Source organism: Chelonia mydas, chromosome 6 (assembly GCF_015237465.2).
Source record: "Chelonia mydas isolate rCheMyd1 chromosome 6, rCheMyd1.pri.v2, whole genome shotgun sequence".
NCBI classification, from domain to species: domain Eukaryota; kingdom Metazoa; phylum Chordata; order Testudines; family Cheloniidae; genus Chelonia; species Chelonia mydas.
In genome coordinates this window covers 19,324,036-19,341,811 of record NC_051246.2, presented here as the reverse complement: position 1 = coordinate 19,341,811, position 17,776 = coordinate 19,324,036, and the positions used below count along the sequence as shown (strand labels likewise).

At 46.1% G+C, this 17,776-nt stretch overlaps 1 protein-coding gene across 1 annotated transcript; it reads left to right on the top strand.

Annotated features, from left to right (window-relative positions):
- The first annotated feature begins 1,989 nt into the window (after positions 1-1,989).
- LOC102932384 (acyl-CoA (8-3)-desaturase) lies at positions 1,990-17,173 on the top strand. The gene is made up of 12 exons (XM_043550226.1): positions 1,990-2,226; positions 3,360-3,470; positions 3,993-4,190; positions 5,073-5,174; positions 5,436-5,561; positions 6,550-6,607; positions 9,347-9,423; positions 10,984-11,081; positions 12,130-12,226; positions 14,645-14,724; positions 14,999-15,124; positions 16,510-17,173. The coding sequence occupies exons 1-12, from the start codon at positions 1,990-1,992 to the stop codon at positions 16,559-16,561; spliced, it is 1,362 nt and encodes a 453-aa protein (XP_043406161.1). The 3' UTR covers positions 16,562-17,173.
- The last annotated feature ends 603 nt before the right edge of the window (positions 17,174-17,776 follow it).

The following is a 17,776-nucleotide window of genomic DNA, read 5'->3' as shown; positions in this document are numbered from 1 at the left end:
GTGACCAGCGGAGGTCCCACATCCTGAGAGCAGCGACTTAAGCCTCGCCTCACCAATGCAGGCTTGAGACACCCCGCCATGCCACCCCAAGCGTTCAGATGAGGGTGTCAGAGGGCTACAGGGATTAGTTTTTGGCCATAGTACTCGAAGGTCATCTCTCTGCTCCCACGTCCCTCCAATCAGCGATTGACATGTCAGGTACCACGTCATATTCGATGGCTACGGGCATTTTTAGTCCCAAAAGAGCTGCAAAATACAATGGATGGTCTACAGTTTGAAGGCGTGTGATGCTGTATGACTGAAATATGACCGTGTATATCATTGTTGCTACCACGGTTATACAATTGCAACAAATTTTCTACAAAGTGTATCATGTACAGTGTCAATGGAAAAGTTATGATTTGCTAAGTGTGTTTATCCTGTTTATATCCATGTATCATCACTGTATCTGAAGTTATGAATATTGACTATATAGATCTATATCCCAAATGTGTTTATTCCACTCATCAGGTAACAACACTGAAGCCAGACAGCTTTGTCAATTGACTCTCACAATGGGCCGTAGAAGAAAGTCGTCCAATCCATCAAGTCTTTCTGTGGACTCCTTAGTTTCCAATGGCTGCTCCTGTGAGTCATCAAAGCCATGTAAGGGCATGTGACTTGTTCATGTGACCCTGGACTCCATCTTGTGCCTGTAATTTTCCACAAACTGAGACTGTGAGCTTTGTTTGGGACAGTAAAATTCCATGCTCATGGGAGAGGGTATAAAAGACCCTGGAAACATCATTTCTCTGAACCTATATTGCTAACAAGGAAGCTCTAAAAAAGGACGATGACCCCTAAGCTGTTTGGATAATTTCCAGAGAGACTTTTGCAAACTATTCCAGCTCTGCTACAAACCTGCTATAAGAACTTTGCAACAATTGTATGTATATGATCTATTAACCATTTTAACTCTCTAATTCTTTTTTCTTAAAAAATAAATGTTTAGATTTTAGTTACTAAAAGTTTGGCAACAGCATGCTTGTTGGGTAAGATCTGAGTTATTGACCTGGCTACGTGGCTGATCTTTTTAGAACAGAAGAACCCTTTGTTTGATTAAATTGGTTTTCAATAATCACTCGTCATAAAGTCCAGTGTCTGGCTGGTGAAATAAATGTTGGAATACCCAAGGAGACTGCATTTTTGACTTATTGTTAACCAGTGTGGTGAGACAGACATACACTTTTGTTACTGCCTTGGTATATCTAATGGTAGAATAATCACTAGTCTGGGGGGTGTCTGCCCTATTACTCAGCAGTTTGTCCTCAATCTGGCATCGCTCTTTTTCAGTACATGGACAGAGGGTACATCGGGCAGTTGAGTGCTCAGCACTCTAAAGGAGGGATATGTGATTCAATTCACCTCTGTCTTTCGTCAACCTACTTTCCAGGTCCCTTTTCAGGGACCCATGTCATGAGACCGTTTTTTAATATCAAGAACTACAGTGTCTAGTAGAATTGGGAGCAATAGAGGAAGTTCCTTACCAGCACAGAGGGAAAGGTTTCTCTTCCAGCTACTTCCTGATTTCCCAAAAGAGCGGTGGTCTTCAACCCTTTTTGGATTTAAGAAACCTGAACAGATTTATCAAAGAAATCAAATTCAGGATGATCACCCTCACTTCTGTTATCCCTTCCTTGGAGACTGGAGATTGGTTTGCTGCCCTCAACCTGCTGGATGCTTACTCTCATGTGGCAATATATCCTGGCACAGAAAGTTTCTTCAGTTCAGGGTAAACATCATGTACTACCAGCAAATAGTCCTGCCTTCAGCCCTCCTCAGCCCAAAAGGTGTTCACAAAGTGCATAATGATCATAAGGGCAGGGTGCTTGGCAGGCTGCCTGATGACTCCACACACAGCTAGTGTAAAAAGGCAGAGCCTGCACAGTGTCAGATGAGGCAGGCAACAGCAGTGGGGAGGATCAGTGGGTCTAAATGTGAAGTGTAGTGATGGCGCTGCAGCCAGAACATGAAGTCAAGGAGGCTAAAAAGAACCCAGAGTCTGGTGCAGGCTCCTCCCTGCGGCGCTTCACCTGGGAGGAGATCGGGCTCCGCACGGGCCGGGGGCACCCGCAGCAGGAGCGGTGGCTGGTGATCGACAGGAAGGTCTATGACATCAGCCAGTTCTACCGGCAGCACCCGGGGGGTGCCCAGGTCATCAGTCACTTCGCGGGACAAGACGCCACGGTGAGTTCTAGGGGTGGGGGGAATCCACATTAACCGCTACTCTGCAGGGCAGGCGGCCATAATGAGAACTGGCGGTGGAGGGAAGAAGGAAGAGCACCTGGGTCCCTGCTGTTAACTTCCTCCCATGTTGTAAAGGATCCTTTTCCCTCGTCTTTGTTCTCTCTTTTTTTTAGCCAGTGCCTAAATACATGACGAGACTTTACCTCTCCTCCGTAACAAGTTTGTTTCCTTACTGCCCACTTGTGCAGGATTTAGTCAAAGGCTTTTTGAAAATGCAGATCACATATGTGAACTGGATCTAATTTATCCACTATTTTGTTGAGAAGCTGAAAGTTTTCCAGAGAGGCACAACCGTAGTTTACAGAGGCCATGCTCATGTGTCCTAATAAAACCAGCATGTACATGTGAACTTTACGGAGAGAAGATCATTGACCAAGGTGCCATGCAGCCCTATACTGCCCTCCTCTATCGCGCCTAGCGTAAGCATGTGGCTGGAGGTGGATGAGAGGGAGGCCACAATACTATCCTAGACTGCAGCCATCCACTGCTCTACTTACTTGAGTCATGGGCTGCACCAGCCCCCAGAGCAGCCAAAATTAGGGAAATGCAAAGGTGGTTTGAAAGGTAGGAGCGTGTCCAATGATTCACTGAGAACTAGACGGACTCCCAGGTTCCTTAATTTCTCAAAATTTGTGTCAATATTTTAATACCGTGATTCTACTGCCTTCCACCAATCCGTCACTCACAATGCAGAAATCAAGACCAGTGGTCTCCAATAAAAAGGGAACCCAGTCAGAGCCACAGATTTTCAGGGGGTTAAAGGGAACAGGCCCATGATCCCCTTTGAACTGGAACTGTGCAGGAGTAGTTTGCTTTCTGTATTTTCCCTGCATTCCCTTTCACTGGGCAAATTTTCCCTCTGCTCTTCATGTTGGGTTGTGCAACAAAAAGCCAAAAGAAAAGAAAAGAAAAGAAAAGTCAGCATGAGCTTAGGCAGAGAAAGGAGGAGGGGACCAGCCAGAGCCACTGAGCAACCCATGGTGATCTCCCTCAGTAAGGGGTTAACATGGTACCTGGCTTGTGCTCATCCCAGGTGTGTGCTTTTCTCCCCCTATTTCCTCCTGCCTCCGCAGGAGGCCTTTGTCACATTCCATGTCAACCATGCACTGGTGAGAAAATACATGAGCTCACTGCTGATTGGGGAGCTGGCACCAGATGAAATCAGCATGAAGCCCAGCAAAAACGTAAGTGCCCTGAAGCATGGCTGCAGGTTGGGATCCCAATAGGGAGGAACTGGGTAAAATCATGCAAATCTGGGTTTCTAGTTATTTATTGGCTTCCAGGACCCTCAGCTGTAGCATTGGGCTCATTGTTTCATGGAGTCACAAGGAGGCTGCTGTGGGAGAGGGGACCATTGGTTGTTGGCTTCTGCATGTTTTACAGCAAAGTCGAATGGGAGGGATTCAGCCCAATAGTCATACAGGGACGCCCCTCCACCTCACACCCCCCAGACACACATATACATCCCTCCCTCTGGGTGGTGAATGAGCTGCATTCATCAACCATAGCCTTTTCCCACTGTTGGAGAGATCCCACGAAGAAGCACAATCAGTCAGGTGCATCTTATCCTACAGTGTCCAGCCACACCCTCCAAGGGAGCAGAGTCCAAAGGTTTTTCTAGAGTAAGCAGAGAAACGCCCCCACCACTGAGACTTCTGTGCTGCACATCCAGAGCACAGAGTGTGCAATGTTGAATCTCCCCCCAGAAACTGCTGGTAGAGGATTTCCGTGAGCTACGCGCCACCATTGAAAGGATGGGACTTCTGAACCCCAACGGCCTCTTCTTCTTCCTGAATTTCCTGCAAATTCTGCTGCTAGAGGCTGCCAGCTGGATCACTCTCTGGTACTTTGGGACTTCCCTAGTACCGTTCCTCATCTCTGCAGTGCTGCTGACAACCTCCCTGGTAAAGTCCCTATTCTACAGTATACAGCAATAAACCAGCGTGTTCCTTCCATACACTAAGCACCAGTTACGTATTCCTATTCCATAGCTGTTCCCCTTGTGGGTAGCGCTCCTAGGGGTTTTGTATATAAACCTGGTATGTTCACCCCAGGCTGTTAGATCACTTTCATGAAGAAACCAGCAGCTAGTGTGGTGACACCGGTTCATACCTCTGTTCATGAAAAAACTGTTCTCTGCCACTTTACAAGGTTGAGGGCAGGGTTCACTGGCAGTGGACTAGGGCTACTCCAAGTTGTTATGTTTCATATTTGTGCCACTGCCAAGAAGCACACTGCTAGCACTAATGTATTCCGCTCCGTGAGTTCTGCTATAATGAAAGCCCCCCTTCGCAACTTGGGGCCTGATTCTCCACTGCCCTAAGTAGTCATTTACACCTGCATGCAGTGAATGTAAAGTCTTGCTGTGGGTGTGAGTGAGTAAAGAAATTGGATTTGGTAACATTTTATACTCACTTTGCACTACTATAAATACTACACAACGTGCAAGGTAATAGAGTCAGGCTTTTGGTATCAAACAGAGACAGAGTCCTTTGGTACTTCTGCAGATGCAATGGCCAGATTGAATTTAACTTCAGCTACTGGTCAGTTTGTCTATAAGTTCCTGTGTCCTTTGCCCTAACTACATACCTAACAAGGACTGACTGTGCAAGAACTGGAAATGTTTCCCTAGTATCAGCAGACAGAGGATATCTCACCTAGATGGGACAGTGGGGTGAGGGGATACTGACAGGACAATGAGGGAGGAGTCTCTAGGATGAACGTGTAGAAAATAGACATTGCAGTACCTTGGCTTTCATTTTCTCAGTGATCCTTTCCCTTTCCAGTCCCAAGCTGGGTATCTGCAACATGATTTGGGACACTTCTCAGTATTCAGCAAGCCCAAATGGAACCACGTGGTTCAAAAGTTTGTGATAGGCCAACTGTTGGTAAGTACCTGATCCTGATCCTGTGAGTGCTAACTGGAGCTTCAGTAGGACTGATTAATATTTGATATCCACCTGACTTCAGAAAAAGCCTCCCTGAGGGTCTGCGCGCGCTCTCTCTCTCTCTTTCTCTCTCTCTCTCTCTATATATATAGCAAGGAGGGGAACATGGTCTAACTCAAAGAGGGGAGAAGAAATAATGGATGAGATTATTCCTTTTTTTGCAGCCGTGTGGTATGTATCTTCTGGTCTCCTTTCCCACAGGGCTTGCCGGCCAGCTGGTGGAATCTAAGGCATGCCCAACATCATGCTAAAACCAACTGCTTCCTCAAGGATCCTGATCTCAATATGCACCCTTGGTTTACTTTAGGGAAGGTGCTCTCTGTGGAGGTGAGCATGAGGGACAGCTTGGGTTAAAGAAAGATTCCAAATCGGAGATGCTGTAAATGGATAGAAACAAAGTGTCTATTATGTAAGGCTTCAGAGAAGCTTTGCTACCTGCATGTCAAGCATGCTGGGAAAGGGCTGGTGGGTACATGGCCATGTGCTTTAAAATCTCATTAGTTCCTGTGAGGCATGCAGATATACACGAAGAAAGAACAGAAACAGAGAGAAAAAGAGGGCGGAAGAGAGGAAAGGAGAAACCCCCGGAAAGTTAGTGATATCTACACTAATAGTTTAGGTTGCCTTTGTGTTTCCATTCTAACACTCCATTTAAATTGCTTATCACAACTTCTCAAAAGTTCATCTTCCAAACTGAATTACTCAGATGTGGTCTCTGCCCAAAGGTGAATTTTGGAAAGGTTGGAGCAAAAACAGTTGAGCAATTCTTTTTAAAATACAATGTAACATGGAGGCTGCAGTAGGCATATCCTGCAGCAGCTTTTCATGTCCAAATGAGGAACAAGAGAAGGGATCTGAACAGCTGTAAAGTCCTTTCTTTTATGGCAACTCCCATAACAAGAGGGTTCTCCCTGCTCGGGGTACCAACCTGTGCATTTTCCATCCCATCTCCTACTTCTCCCCATCTGAGATTGCTCCTGTGTTTAATAAATGCGGGACAAGTCCATTGCCTGCCCGTTCTGCATGGGTTGGTGCCTCTGGCAGGGAGGCTAAGGGATGAAAGGAGAATATTGAGGAATGAACAAGAGACAAACCTCCCATCCCAGGCACGTGCATGTTGTATTCTAGTTACCTCTGACAGACACCGACCATTACTGCACTTTGGTTGCCCTTGTGCAGTTTGTCGTTACCAGTAAGGTCATTTAACCTGGGCAGTGGCTCAATGGGTAACTCTCAGGGTGGGGAAGGGTTGGAAAGCATGTGCCTGAGTCTCTTTAGCCCTGCTGACCTGCCGTGGTCCTCTCTCCCTTCACAGCTTGGGATGAAGAAGAAGTTCATGCCTTACAACCATCAGCACAAGTACTACTTTGTCAGTGAGTATCTCTACTTCCCCAAGAGCACTCATCAAGCAGTTGCTACAGACTCCTGAATTAATTCCTCCCAGTGGGGAAGGGCAGAGAAAGGACTCCCTTTCCCCTGTCCAGTCTGACAGGTCACAGTGTGTGAGAAACTGAGTGTGGGACACAGGATCCTCCTCTCTCATCATCTCCTTGTCTTCCTATGTTGTCACCCCTCTGGAATCTGATCTCTTCTGGTCCTAACTAGCGGCACCACGTCTCTCCTCCCCCACTTCGTCATTCTGTGACTCCCTTGTCAGTCTTAAACTAGCAACAGAAGGGGAGAGTGCTAAGGGTAAACACAAGTAAATTTACTGTAAATTTACATAATCATCTCTCAGGTTCAAACAGGATGTCAAACAGTTTGTGTGTGTTGTCTTGGATCACCAGTGCCTTGGTGCTGAAAGTTTAGGCTATTCTTGTAAGCGGGTCCTGGAAGGCCTTGAAGTCCTTGGCAGCAAGTGTTGGGGCTGGAGTGAATGCCTGAGCAGGTGAAGATTCTTTTTGTGTCCCCAGAATCTTCTCTGCCTGCTTATGGGGTTCCCCTCAGGTTTGGGCATAGAGGCCCTACCCACAGAAGTTACCAGTGACTGAGACCTCCCCCTCTTCCTTAAGGCACGTGGTGGGGATCTGCTCCTAGACATATGGGAGTATCAACCCCAGTAAAGCCCAGGAGGTCAAGGAGGTGTGTTGCAGGGATGCTGGCCAGGCTGTGCTGGCCTAGCCCATTGCAACTTGTGTAGCAGTACACTGTATAGGGCACCTCTGGAACTCCCTGTAGCGTGCCTTGCTATCCCGAGGGGACAAAGCTCTCTACTTCATGTAGGACAGAAGGAGCAGCCAGGAGATGGTGATAAGAAGTGCATCTGGAACAGAGGTGCAATTAGGTGTCATCCTGGTACCAGGTGATCCCAGTCTTGATGCTGAAGTGAGAAGAGGTGGCTGTTCTTCTGTCAACATGTATCTCGCTAACAGGATGGGCTTGCTTATGAGTGCCGGGGTCAGTATCAGTCTGGGTCTCAGCGCTGCAGTTGGAACCAAATGTGTCTTCTGGGCCTTCATCACAATCAGCACTTAATCACAGCACTTGATGTCAATGTGGTCTTGGATGGTTTGTCTCTGGAGCTGTGCTTTGAGTCCTCCTTGCAAGATGGCCCCATGGAACACCCAGAACTGTGCATATGATTGGTGAGGGTCTGCCCCTTGCATCTTTCAAAGCACAGCATCAGATTTGCTTGCCCTGATGTCAGCACATGCTGATGTTGAGGGTGCCGATACCAATGCAGTTGGTATCGAGGATTCCAGTGCCAGTGTTGTGGATTTTTATGCGTTATGTACGTGCTCTTCTCCTTGCTCAAACTCAGGGCATGATGCCTGCCTGTGGGGACACCTGCCATGAATTTGTCATCTCAACTCCATCTTAGTAGTTCCTACGTCTTCAGGATCAGATGTGACTTCCGTAGATTGCCCAAGGAAATGTAATTTGAGCCTCACATCCCTGGATTTCTGGGTGTAGAATGAGGAGAGGCAGATTGAGCATTTGTTGGGATACGGTCCTTCAATGACGCAGAACAGAGATCTGCCATGCCTATCAATCAAGGGCATTAAAATATTGTACAATGAACAGGGATGAAACTTCACACTGCCATACAGGAAGGTGTACAGGGGTCTGATGATTTGGATGTTTTGTTTTGAAATCCAATTAGAAAACAAAAAGACCTAAACGAAGATAGAACTTCACAGTATTCAGTAAACACTGAAATGTAAATCTAGTAATGAACAGATCAGGCACTGACCAGGTTCTGTCTCACTGCCATGGACAATAAGAGGGAACTGAGGCAAAGGGCACAATTGCTCTGCTCTTTATGCTGTCACATGGTAGCACAAGGAAGCATGTGTGACTCCAACAGACACTGCTACTTAGAACAAATTCAAAGTTCATAAACACAAGGCACATGTGCACCTACCATGAGATCCCTGTTTACACATATTTGAAGAAGAATCAGTAGTTGCCTCAGTGCAAGTGAGCATGACCTAATTACATTCATTCTGTACAAACTGATTATAGTTCCAGTAATACATGGACTTGGCCAATTTTATGAAGTTGCAAACAAAATTTACTGGGAGGAAAATTAAACAAAATAATGTGAATAATAACTGGAAGTTGTGTTAGAAAACATTACTATATGCACAAAAAAACCCCACAATTCCACATTCATGAAATAAAGTTTCTTAAGTTTAAAAAAAAAAATCATTCTAGTTAAGGAAGAAAGTGAATGCAGCAATAAAAAAACAACAATATTGAACAACAAGAACAAATGGAAATTAGCAGTTATGAAATGGACAATCGATTAGGAACGCTAAAGGTATCAATGAACAAAAATATACGGCCAGTCAGATTAAGGACAATAAGAAGAAATTATTAAAATAAATCAGGAACAAGAGAAATCGTAGCAAGTGTGTAGCTGCATTACCAGACAGGGATGGTGAAATTGTCAATAATGATGCTGAAAAGGCCAAAGTGTATTTCCATTCTGGATTTGGACAGAAGCAAGCTGATGTATTCACATTTTACTGTGATAATAAAACACATTCTCTTGCAGCAGTAAATAGGGAGGATGTTAAACAGCAGCTGACCCCTCCTGTGTAGCTGGTGTCAATGATTAGCGGATGGGATTAGTAATATCTCTATCTTCTCCTCATTCCCTCTTCCAGCACTGCCCCCATTCCTGTTTCCTGTCTACTTCCAATACTTTCCACTGCACAAGACAATCCAGAGAAGAGACTGGGCGGTAAGTGTTGCCTAATGACGACTGTGTATATACGACGACCCTTGAAGGAACAAGAGCATACGAGGTGTTACACCCTTAGAACATTCATTTCACAGTGACCATCTGATTTGTGAGTTTGGGTAAAAGTCTGGATGAATACCAGTACTCTCCTAAAAAGAAAAGGAGTACTTGTGGCACCTTAGAGACTAACCAATTTATCTGAGCATGAGCTTTCGTGAGCTACAGCTCACTTCATCGGATGCATACTGTTAAAGGAGCCCTGCCTGAGCTATTGTTGGGACTGGGCCTGGAGTTTCTAAGATTTATTGTTCTGGCCTGGGTGACATCACTATTTCAGGTATACAATGATTCATGTGGAAATCCAGGTTTCATTGCTTCCATGACAAGAATGTAATTGTCCTGTTTTCTGGTCACCATCTCCACAGATCACATATTCCGTAACCTTAACCCTGACCCCCTAATGATACGAACCATCCAGGATCCCCTTTACCAGACTATTACACTAAATGTGCACAGTGAGCAGTGTTGAGAGGGAGGAGAGCAGAAGGGAGGCTGTAGTATTGTGTAGTGTGTTTGGTGAGGGAAGTTTGGTGAAGAGGGTGCTGGAAGCCTGGCATCCCTAGAGGGGGCACAATGAAGCTTCTTAGCTTTGAGGTACAATAGTTGTGATAGAGGCAAGGTGTGTGCCTGTAAACAATGATAAACTGGCAGGTGGCTTAGCTTTTTATTTCCTTGCTTTTGTGTCAGGTATATTGAGTGTGTAGCAACTTTAAAGGTTTCATAACAGAGTATTTGGGGTAGTAATTACTCTCTGTGTAGTGGTTTGAAGATGGATATTACTAAATTGTCTCTCCACAGTGAATGTTCTGACTCGCTTTCAAATTAAAGAAAATTTTCACGCCCCCTCCACCAGATTTCTCCTGTGTGTACGATGTTCAGCGCACTGCGGTCTAGGAACTCAGCACCTGCTCCCTATTCATTACCCTCTATAAAAGCTTTGACTAACTGGGAGCTGAGTGTCTCTGAATCTGCCTCTCACCCGCTATGCTCTGGCCATGGCATTTTCACTCTGATAGAAAGCTCCAGCCCTCAGTGCTGAGGGAGGAACTCCCTAGAGTGAGATGTGGGTGGCAGGGCATTTCTAATAGTGGATAATCCTGGCTCTGGAAGTCTCTCCTTTCAGGGCCACTTGTTTGATCTGAACCACTCACCAGGAACAGTTTGCTCTCTTTTAGCTTTTCCAATGTGGCCTTTGATCATGGTGATAGGCACAAATGTTAATAAATAAAACAGCTATACAGTGGATGTGCACTACAATGCATAGGGAGGATCAAAGCAGGGTGCCTAATGCTACAGGACACTGTTGGGGGGCTGCAAAGCTGCAGTCTAGTGTTTCTCAACCCTAAATTCTTCAGGTGTGCTGTGGGTGGGTACCCACTGGTCATACCCCAGTCACCAGGGGAGAAGAAAAAGATCAACGGAATCCAGCAGTTTCTAGGACCCAGGTGGGGACAGAGGAGGGGTATGATTTGTTATTCTTCTTCATCTCCTCTCTGGCAGGACCTGGCCTGGATGCTGAGCTTCTACATCCGATTCTTTCTCACTTACGAGCCCTTACTGGGGGTGAAGAGTCTCCTGGGGTTCTATCTGCTGATCAGGTATCGTTCACTGATCCCACAACTCCCTTTGGCTGTGCCTTCTTCTCGGCCTTGCTCTGTCTCTACTTTCTGTCTCTTTGGCCCTTGACACCATCTAACCCTTCGGTCTCATTTTCCCAATTGCCTCGTTTTCCTGTACCCAGTCAGATCTCTCTCTAATGCAAGAGCAAATATTCTATCTGGGAGACTGGAATTAGACTCCGCATCCCTCAAGGGATGGCCTGTCCTCCGATTGCTGTGCTGAGAGACAGCATGGAAGTTGCAATCACTGTAACAAATGCTTTCAAGCAAATTTTTGAGTAGTGGATCTGCCAAGTAGGGGACTGTGATGTGATGCCAAGTGAGGTTACACTGACCCGGCAAGATGACAGAGAACTGTGCAGGAGAACAACGGCAGCACTGAAGAGGAAATCTGCACTTACCTGCTCACAGTTCCTGTGACCAGGGCAGCAGGAAGCATGCAAAGGAAAGAGAGAGATGTTGTCATGATAAAATATGTTCTGTTCATTACAAAAATAGCTTGGTTTTAAGGTTCTTAAAACCAACAGCCCCTAAATTTGTTTGGATGCCTGTGGTAAATCACCAACTCCCAACAGCAAGGCCAGCAGGGCAAAATATCTGGTTTGCAAAATAACCTTCAATATGCAAATCGGGCACATGCCTAGTCTGTGTCTCCTCCTACCCTCATCCTTCCTGCTTGTTTGATGCATCATCTTGTGTTTTGTCCTCAGTTAGACTGTACATGCTTCAAGGCAGGATTGTAACTTCTGTGTGTGCACAGAACTTAGTACAATGGGCCCTGATCCTGACTCAAATAATACATGGTTTCCCTTTGTGCCATCCTTTTTACTGACCATTGGCTGGCTGGAGTATGCAAATGTTTTTCTGGAGTCTGACTGTTTGGGAAGACATTTAACTCGACAGTTGCTGGCTTGGGTCCATGGGATTGTCACGTGCCTGTGTTGTAGTGTTCAGGGAGATCTATAGATGTATTAGTGGATTGGGCAAGCAGAGAATCGGTGACTGCCTTCTGTGTTTGTCTCCACAGGGTTCTGGAGAGTATCTGGCTTGTCTGGGTGACACAAATGAATCACATCCCAATGAACATTGATTACGATAAAAACCTGGACTGGTTCTCTACCCAGGTATGATCCTTCCCCTCTCACACTCTGTGCCCCTACGATATGAATTCCAGTCCAGGGGTACATAGGCACAGGGAGCATTTGGGATGTCTAGGTGTTGGGGTGTGATAGGGCCTTCCGTGGCTGGGTGGCAAAGTGGCTAGATCATTAATCAGAGAGGGTAGTAGGGGGACCTAGGCCCTCCCTTTCCACCGGGTCCCAGCCCAGGGCCCTGTGTAGTTTAATCCCTAAACAGGGGAGATGGGGCTCCCTCCCAGCGGGGGTGCGGGTGTTAACACCAGTTTCCCTGGGCTACTTCCTACTAAAGTCTCTCTAGTTTGGGGCATGGCCCTACTAGTCCAGTGGCCCTGCCGTTGGGGCTTAACTGCAGGCTCCCGTTGGCAGGGGAAGACTTACGTGGCTCCAGGGGCTGTGCTGGTTGGCAGGTCACTGATCCATCCCTTCCAGCACGCAGACAGAGAGCTCCTGCCTCCTCGCCAGGCCGCCCCTAACTGAGAGTCAGGCTCCCTTCTTTTCTCCCCCTCCACGCCTGGCATTGGCTGCAGGTATAGTGGAACCGGGCTAGCTGAACCCAAAGATTTTCTTTAACCTCTGCTGTGCCAGGCAGCAGTTTCTCTGCTTCCTCACAGGGGGCCAGCAAGAAACTCATGGCTGCGGCAGGGAGGGATGTACAATGGCTTGGAGATAAAGGAGGAAGATGTGACTTTTGGTCATCACCCAAACCAGTAAGGGCTTCTCTCAGCCCTTTGTAACTTTGTTACCACTTGTAACTTTGGATGCCTTAATCCTAGGCAGCTGTGGCCCAGGGCCCTTGCCCCAGTGGCCAGCCCACAAGCATAAAGGTCCCACCCTGGCTCCAGCAGCCTAATTACTCCTTGCAGGGTGACCCCAAAAGCTCTTCTGGTCCTAAGTCTCCCCAAACCCACCCGACCCTGAGTTCTTAACTACCAGCCACTCAGACTTTCCCCCTCCCGTTTGTCACTCCCGAAGGTATAAAAACAGCCCCCAGTTATTAATTCTCTTTGGCACAAACTCCACAGTTTGCACACTCCTTGGGGTAACAAAGAAAAAAAAATAGAAAAAAAAATCAGATTCCAACATGAAATAGTAAGGAAAAGCAAACAAGTTACACAGAGAGCAAATATGACAACTCAGGGTTCACACTTTGATATATTAGAAAAGGGAATTTGTCTAAGAAGTTATATTTTGCTTCTGAACAGTTGCTCAGCACACCCTGTGTCACTGGGGGATCCAGTGTTTCACAGACAGTTTCCCTTAGTTTCTGGATAAAAAGTCTCAGACACAAGCCTGCTTTTAAAAGGCTTTACTTCCTCCTCTCTGCCCCCCCCCCCCCCGGTGACTCATGGTTATTCAGAGCAAGGTGGGGTGTGGTGGGGGAGGATTCCCAGTTATGTTAATGTTTTTCCAGAGGGGTAGCTGTGTTAGTCTGTATCAGTAAAAACAACAAAGAGTCCTTGTGACACCTTAGAGACTAACACATTTATTTGGGCTTAAGCTTTTGTGGGCTAGAACCCACTTCATCAGATGCATGGAGTGGAAAATACAGTAAGCAAGTATAAATATACAGCACATGAAAAGATGGGAGTTGCCTTACCAAGTCGGGGGTCAGTGCTAACAAGGCGAATTCAATTAGGGTGGATGTGGCCCGTTCCCAACAGTTGACAAGAAGGGGTGACTATCACCAGAGGGAAAATTACTTTTTGTAGTGACTCAGCCACTCCCAGTCTTTATTCAGGCCTAATTTGATGGTGTCATGTTTGTAAATTAATTCCAGTTCTGCAGTTTCTTGTTGAAGTCTGGTTTTGAAGTTTGTTTGTTGAAGAATGGCCACTTTTTAGTCTGTTATTGAGTGTCCAGGGAGATTGAAGTGTTCTCCTACTGGTTTTTGAATGTTACAATTCTTGATGTCTGATTTGTGTCCATTTATTCTTTTGTGTAGAGACTGTCCAGTTTGACCAATGTACATGGCAGAGGGGCATTGCTGGCACATGATGGCATATATTACATTGGTGGATGTGCAGGTGAACAAGCCCCTGATGGTTGGTTGATGTGGTTAGGTCCTATGATGGTGTCCCTTGAAAAGATATGCAGACAGAGTTGGCAATGGAGTTTGTTGCAGGGACTGGTTCCTGGGTTAGTGTTTCTGTTGTGTGGTGTGTAGTTGCTGGTGAGTATTTGCCTCAGGTTGGGGGCCTGTCTGTAAGCGACAACTGGCCTGTCTCCCAAAGTCTGTGAGAGTGAGGGATTGTCCTTCAGGATAGGTTGTAGATCCTTGATGATGCGCTGGAGAGGTTTTAGTTGGGGGCTATAGGTGATGATTAGTGGCGTTCTGTTACTATAACTTCCATCCAGAGAGATGAGACATGAGACCACACTCACTTTTCTCTCTTCCTCCTCCAGCTCCAGGCAACATGCAACGTGGATCAGTCCCTGTTCAATGACTGGTTCACTGGGCATCTGAACTTCCATATTGAGCATCAGTGAGTATGGGCCCGTGCCCAGGGACAGGAACCCTGTAGAGCATCAGTGAGTGTTTCCCAGTGGGAGGGATAGGATCCTTATGGGGAAATCAGTTGGTTTGGACTTCTGAGGAAAGATGGTATTTCTGTGGGGCACCTGTAGATATAGGCCTTGGAGAAGAAATAAAAACCCTATATGGGACCATTTCAGGTTCCTGGAGAGGGGAGAGATCCCTCTGGGGCACTGGGAAAGGGTATGAATCCTAATTCAACTTCTTCTCATTCTCTTTCACAGCCTTTTCCCCACAATGCCTCGACACAATTACTGGAAGGTGGCCCCCCTGGTGAAGTCCCTGTGTGCCAAGCACAGCATTGAGTACCACTGCAAGCCCCTTCTCACTGGCTTTGCAGACATTGTGCAGTAAGTACTGATCTGGAAGATTCAGTGAACTAGCAGATGAGAGGAGTCCACAGCACGGCAAATTGGAGGACAGGTGCACAGTATGAGATAGTGAGTAGAAGTGATAGATATGATGGGACTGGATGGGTCAGGGCCCTGGAAGTGTTACAGGGAGCCTTTCACCTCTCAATCACTACGTGAAATCTAACTGCTGGTTGCTAAGAACCAAGTCATTGGTAATGACTAGTTATCAGCTGACAGCCTGGGTCAGAGTTGTTGGTAGGATTCTAATTTTAGTTCTTACTGGACAGGTGTCTGCATCACAAAACATACGCTAATAATTGACCCTGTTTTTTCCTCTTGTTGATTAATGTCAGCAGAGATGCATAGGATGGAATGGACTGTCGAAAGAATTGCCCTTTGACCCCTAGAGAGATCCTCTAGATAAGGAAGGAGGTATACTGGCAGGGGACAGCATAAGGGAAACTGCTCCAACCACTGCCTGTCATACCTTTTCTGAAGAGAAACTGGACTTCAGTTTCTTGGGATAGGAGACAAAGGACTGTCACAGATCAGAAACTGGCTGCAAGCTAGAAAATAAAGAGGTAGGAAAATGGCCCATTTTTATCCTGGCAGAAGAGGTTAGTTGTGGGTTATCACAAGAGCCATCAGTATTAGCATGTTATTTAATATTTATTAAAGATCTGTCAACGGGGGGAGCAGAGAGCTGGTACAGTTTGCAGATGACAAATGTATTTAATTCAGCCAAGACCAGGGAAGACTTCAAACCTAACAAAGGTTGGTGACTAGGTAACATAATTGCAGATGGAACTTACGTTGACAATTGCAAGATAATGCACAGTGGGAAGAATAATTTAATTTGAAATATTCATACACCTTGGTTGGTTTCTAAATTAACTGAAACAATTGAAGAGAAAGACCCAGGTGCCGTTCTGGATAACTCAATGGTGAATTCTGCTCAATGTGAAGCAGCAGTCAAAAAAGCAGAAAGTGTTCGGCTCCATAAGGAATGGGATAGAGAATGCTGAAAATATTATGCCACTGTTTAAATTAATGAGAAGCCCTCACCTTGAGCACTGTATTCACTCAAAAAGCATATAACAGAAGTAAACTTGGTTCAGAGACATGAGATTAAAGGCATAGATAAACTTCCAAATGAAGAAACATTAAAAAGAACAGGACTGTCTACATTAGAAAGGAGACAGATAGAAGGGGATATGCTAAAAGTATATCAAATTATATTTAAAACACTGTACTAAAAGAATGCTAAGGTGGCAGAATCAAGCACTCAAAAGGTAGGAAATGCCAGAGTTAAGATAAAGCTACTGGGCTGACATAGCACAACAATTACTATGGTTAACTGGGCTCCCCTCTCTCTTCTGCAGCTCTCTGAAGGATTCTGGGGAGCTCTGGCTTGATGCCTATCTGCATAAATAAGCAGCAGCACCATGAGACATTCCAAATACAGCAGAAAAAAACAAACAGACAAAACCATGAAGCCTCTGTAAGGCTAGCAGATATTGGAGATGGGAAAGCCTGGCCAGTAGGAGGTGGCAGTTGGTGGGAAAGTTTGATTCCAGGAATGATGTTTGGTTTTTAAAAACCCATTCATTTTCCTACACATGCTTCTTCCTTTGCTTCTCTTCTGGGGCTCAGAAATGGGAAGAGTGTTCTTGTTCTGTGTTTGTACAGCACCAAGCACAATGGAGTCCTGGTCCAAGACTAGGTCTCCTAGCACCACTCTAATGCAAGTAATAAATTAAAATAAGGACAATACATTTTTGCATCAAGGATGTGGGGTTCAGGCCCCCCAAAGAGAAGGCGCTTTAGGAGTGCAAACAGCAGCCACTCTGTTTTATTTTATTCTCACTATCGCTGCCCTAAAATATTTTCCTAATTCTTTCCGTGTTCTTCTCTATTTTAGATTGTAATCTCATTTGGGTAAAGCATGGGTCTTACTGCTTGTAAAAGTCACGAATACATCTAAATAAACATTTACACTCTGTCTGTGTGGAAGCTTGTTCAGCTCCATCCTACCAAGAACTTCCAAAGGAGTTGCATCAACTGTAATTGACATGATTCAGTACATCCACACTTTAGACTAGTGCCCATGTTTAGTGAGCAAGCTTCTATTTTACCCTGCCTTCACACTATCGCTTTGCTCAACTGAGTCAGCAGCGATGCCTTCTGAGTATATATGTCCTAGAGCAGTGGTTCTCAAACTAGGGCCGCCGCTTGTTCCGGGAAAGCCCCTGACAGGCCGGGCTGGTTTGTTTACCTGCCACGTCCACAGGTTCAGCTGATCGCGGCTCCCACTGGCCACGGTTCGCCGCTCCAGACCAATGGGGGCTGGGGGAAGCAACGCGGGCCGAGGGATGTGCTGGCCGCCCTTCCTGCAGCCCCCATTGGCCTGGAGCCACGAACCGCGGCCAGTGGGAGCCGCGATCTGCTGAACCTGCGCATGTGGCAGGTAAACAAACATTGGTGAGGCCTCATCTGGAGTACTGTGTCCCGTTTTGGGCCCCACACTACAAGAAGGATGTGGAAAAATTGGAAAGAGTCCAGCGGAGGGCAACAAAAATGATTAGGGGACTGGAACACACGACTTATGAGGAGAGGCTGAGGGAACTGGGATTGTTTAGTCTGCGGAAG

Bases quoted from the DNA above. Each gene is read 5' to 3' on its own strand.
- LOC102932384 (XM_043550226.1), top strand. From the start codon at position 1,990: ATGGCGCTGCAGCCAGAACATGAAGTCAAGGAGGCTAAAAAGAACCCA. The intron at 5,175-5,435 runs GTAAGTACCTGA...CCTTTCCCACAG, and splicing joins TTGTGATAGGCCAACTGTTG to GGCTTGCCGGCCAGCTGGTG. The intron at 5,562-6,549 runs GTGAGCATGAGG...CTCCCTTCACAG, and splicing joins GGAAGGTGCTCTCTGTGGAG to CTTGGGATGAAGAAGAAGTT.